Source organism: Caloenas nicobarica, chromosome 9 (genome assembly GCF_036013445.1).
Source record: "Caloenas nicobarica isolate bCalNic1 chromosome 9, bCalNic1.hap1, whole genome shotgun sequence".
Taxonomy (NCBI): Eukaryota; Metazoa; Chordata; class Aves; order Columbiformes; family Columbidae; genus Caloenas; species Caloenas nicobarica.
In genome coordinates, this window is record NC_088253.1 from 20,792,884 (window position 1) to 20,796,274 (window position 3,391).

At 48.8% G+C, this 3,391-nt stretch overlaps 1 protein-coding gene across 1 annotated transcript; it reads right to left on the reverse strand.

Moving 5' to 3' along the window:
• Positions 1–425: 425 nt before the first annotated feature.
• On the reverse strand, positions 426–2,962 carry HSBP1 (heat shock factor binding protein 1). The gene is made up of 4 exons (XM_065641024.1): positions 2,858–2,962; positions 1,552–1,618; positions 1,217–1,336; positions 426–688 (listed from the first exon to the last, which is right to left on the reverse strand). Exons 1-3 carry the CDS (start codon positions 2,900–2,902, stop codon positions 1,218–1,220), a joined length of 231 nt encoding a protein of 76 aa, XP_065497096.1. The 5' UTR covers positions 2,903–2,962; the 3' UTR covers positions 426–688; position 1,217.
• Between the last annotated feature and the right edge of the window lie 429 nt (positions 2,963–3,391).

The following is a 3,391-nucleotide window of genomic DNA, read 5'->3' on the forward strand; positions in this document are numbered from 1 at the left end:
CAGTTCCTCATCTGTCTAAATAGAACAGATTTTAATGGCAGTGGTTGCTCAGCTGTGTACGAGTGTCTCTAACATTAAATCTCTATTTCTGGTTTACGTTCTAGGAACACACAGGTGAGGTAATACCAGGAGTACGAGATATGATTTTGATGTTCAGTGTCTTATGTTTCCAAAATCACCTTATTACATTTATAAGAAAACAACACGTAGTCTTCAACTGGCTGAGTGACTGATGCTTAGAGCTAAGGTTAATGCTGAATTTCAATCTTGTGCTTCAACCACAAAGTTATGTAGGACAAGTTAAGATTTCCATTCAATGGGAGTCACTAGATGTTTTTCTATCAAAAATGAAATGTCTAGGAAAAAATATAAGAAAGAGAAAAAAACGACTTCACAAAAAAAAAAAATACACCCAGTAGTTGAGATCCATACGATCTGTGTTTTAATAACACGACTAATTGATCCTCGTAACAAGAATTCAAAAAGTGAAATTACAGTACACAAATCAAAATATAAACTAACCTATCCCTAACTATACAATATACATTAGGAATGCAAGCTCTGTAACAATATAAAAATGCTTTTACACACAGTAGTTGCAAAAAGCTGTTCTGTAATTCCAAGGGCTTGTAGAAAAAAAAAAAAATAGGAAGTCGTCTTCCAGGATCCATCTTAAGTTATTGGCAACCTGTTGGGGAAAAATAATAAAAAAGAAATACATTACTTGAAAAGAATTGAGAGACAAATGCTCAGAGATTTTCATTTGTGGGATTCATGCTAAAGGAACTAGAAATAGGGGCAATGAAACCCACAATAATTTGTATTTCTGTCAAAGTACCACTAAAAATAGGTGCCTTAACAAGCCTGTTTCAAACACACATGCCTGTGACGCGGCCATTAGTTCAGATCTCATGCAGAGTATGAGGGTGAGTGTGTAACAGAGGATGAGCACGGCTACTGCACTCCCTCAAAACTAACAAGGTGTGAAGAAAATAACTCTCCCTCCAGTACTGGTGAAGAAAACCTCCTTGCTGAAGAGGCTGTGAGGAGCCTGCTGAGGAGAGCTGCTTAAAACTTCTTGTATTATAATGTACAGAGCTGCTCTGAGTGAATTTCAGATTACTTCACAAATCAAAGGAAACATTCCACCTACGTTAAAGTCAGTAATTTAAGTGACTCAAGCATTTGTTTCAAGGCTAGCAAGAAACTGGCTCACTTTAACTCTTGTTAGCAGCCGGGGTCTTGTTCTCGCCTTCCAACTCTTCCACTCCCGCTTGTGTCATGAGGTCTGCTATGTTCTTCTCCAGGTCATCTATGCGACAGCTCATGTCGTCGAGTTCACTGGAGTTAAGGACCGTGACTGCACTCTTGTAGTGGCTGGATTGCTCCTTAGGATTTTTTTTTTTTTTGCCTTTTTTTTTTTTTTTACTGCTTTGCTCAAACACCAATGGTCACTTAAAATGTATCTTCCAAATCCCACTGGTAAACATACATAAAAATACCTGTACATCTGTAGCATATAGTGCATATCTAACTTTAAAAAAAGGATATTTCTTCCAATTATTTGGTCAGACATGGTTTGAAACTTGTCTTGCATTTGCTGAAGCAATGTCTGCACCTAATAGAAAGGAAAAAAGAAATCTGTTTTGTTTTCATTGCAGAAGTTGTTTCAGCACATGATCTCATGTAATGAGGTAAGCACAATGTTTTTTCATTGCTGAACTCAACTGTGCATGAACTCTGCAGTATAATTCCATGTTTAAGCAACATAATTTTACATACATATATATGTACACACAGGAGAACTGAGGCTGACAGTAAACAATTTTAAGATCTGGAAAATGCCTGCATACCACAACTAAACCACAACAGCTGCCTCCAGCACCTTAAGTTAATCACATAGTGACACTTTTTGCGGTATCAGAATAACAACCTTCCCCTCCACCCTCCCAAACACATCCCTCCTAGCCACAGGTAACTCCTCCTCACACAGGAGCCCCAGCTGCCCTGGCAGCCCCTGCACTACCAGAGTACTTCAGTTCAGTTTTGGGCCCCTCATCATAAGAAGCACATTGAAATACTAGAGAAAGTGCAGAGGAGGCAATGAAGCTGGTGAGGGGACTGGAGCACAAGTGTGATGGGAGCAGCTGAAGGACCTGGGGCTGTTCAGCCTGGAGAACAGGAGCTGAGGGGAGACCTTCTGATCTCTGAACTGCCTGAAAGGAGCGTGGAGCCAGGGGGGGGTCGGGCTCTGCTCCCCAGGAACAAGTGACAAGACAAGAGGAAACGGCCTCAGGTTGCGCCAGGGGAGGTTTAGGTTGGATATTAGGAAAAAATTCTTCCCGGAAAGGGCTGTCGGGCATTGGAACGGGCTGCCCAGGGCAGTGGTGGAGTCACCATCCCTGGAGGGGTTTAAAAGGCGTTTAGACGAGGTTCTTAGGGACATGGGTTAGTGCTAGAGTTAGGTTATGGTTGGACTCGGTGATCCTGAGGGTCTCTTCCAACTGAAATGATTCTATGATTGTATAAGCGAGCGGTTTTAACGCTGCGATGGGTAACGCGACTCTAACTGCGCCCTGAGCTGAGAAACCCCTGAGGGACTCAGCAGAAACAGCTCTAAGTGAAGGAGTTTATCATCAGCCCCGGCACAAAAGGCCCAAGCAAGCCCAGCAGCCCCTGAGGCGGCGAGGATACCCGGGCTGGGCCCAGCAGGTACCGCCGGGCCCGCGAACGGGGCGAGGCCGGAGGCTGCGGGGGCCTCTCCTCGGGGAGGCCGCGGCCCCCGCCCCGCGCTCTGCGGCCGCCCCGGGACGGCGCTCCCCGCTCCCCCGCTCTGTCCCCGGGCCCTTGTCCTCACCACGGCGGTGAGATCCTGCACGGTCTTGGGGTCGGTCTCGGCCATGGTCGGCTCGGCGGCTCCCGGTTCCCGTCTCCAGGGCAGCGGCACTTCCGGACCGCGCCCCGCCACTTCCGCCGCCTCTCGCGAGACGAGACCGCGCGAGGGGCATTGTGGGAAGTGTAGTCCGCTCCGAGCGCCGGGGGCGGGACGGAGGCGCGGCGGCGGGAAAGCGCGCGGGACACGTGGCTGCGGAGCCGGAGCCGGAGCCGGAGCCGGGGTAGGGAACGCGGCGCCTCGGAGCTGCCGGCGCCTCGGAGCTGCCGGCGCCTCGGCAGCCGGCCCGGGCGGGGGCTGCGGGCCCCTGCGCTGGGGGCAGCCCGGGCTGCGACCCCTTCCCCTGCACAGCACGTGTTGACCCCACGGGCTGCGGGATTTGGGATGTGGGTGTCCTGGTGTATCCGTACGCATAGAGAATCATGGAATCGTTTTGGTTGGAAGGGACACTTAAGATCAAGTCCAACCGTTACCCAGCCCCTGGCACTGCCCCATGTC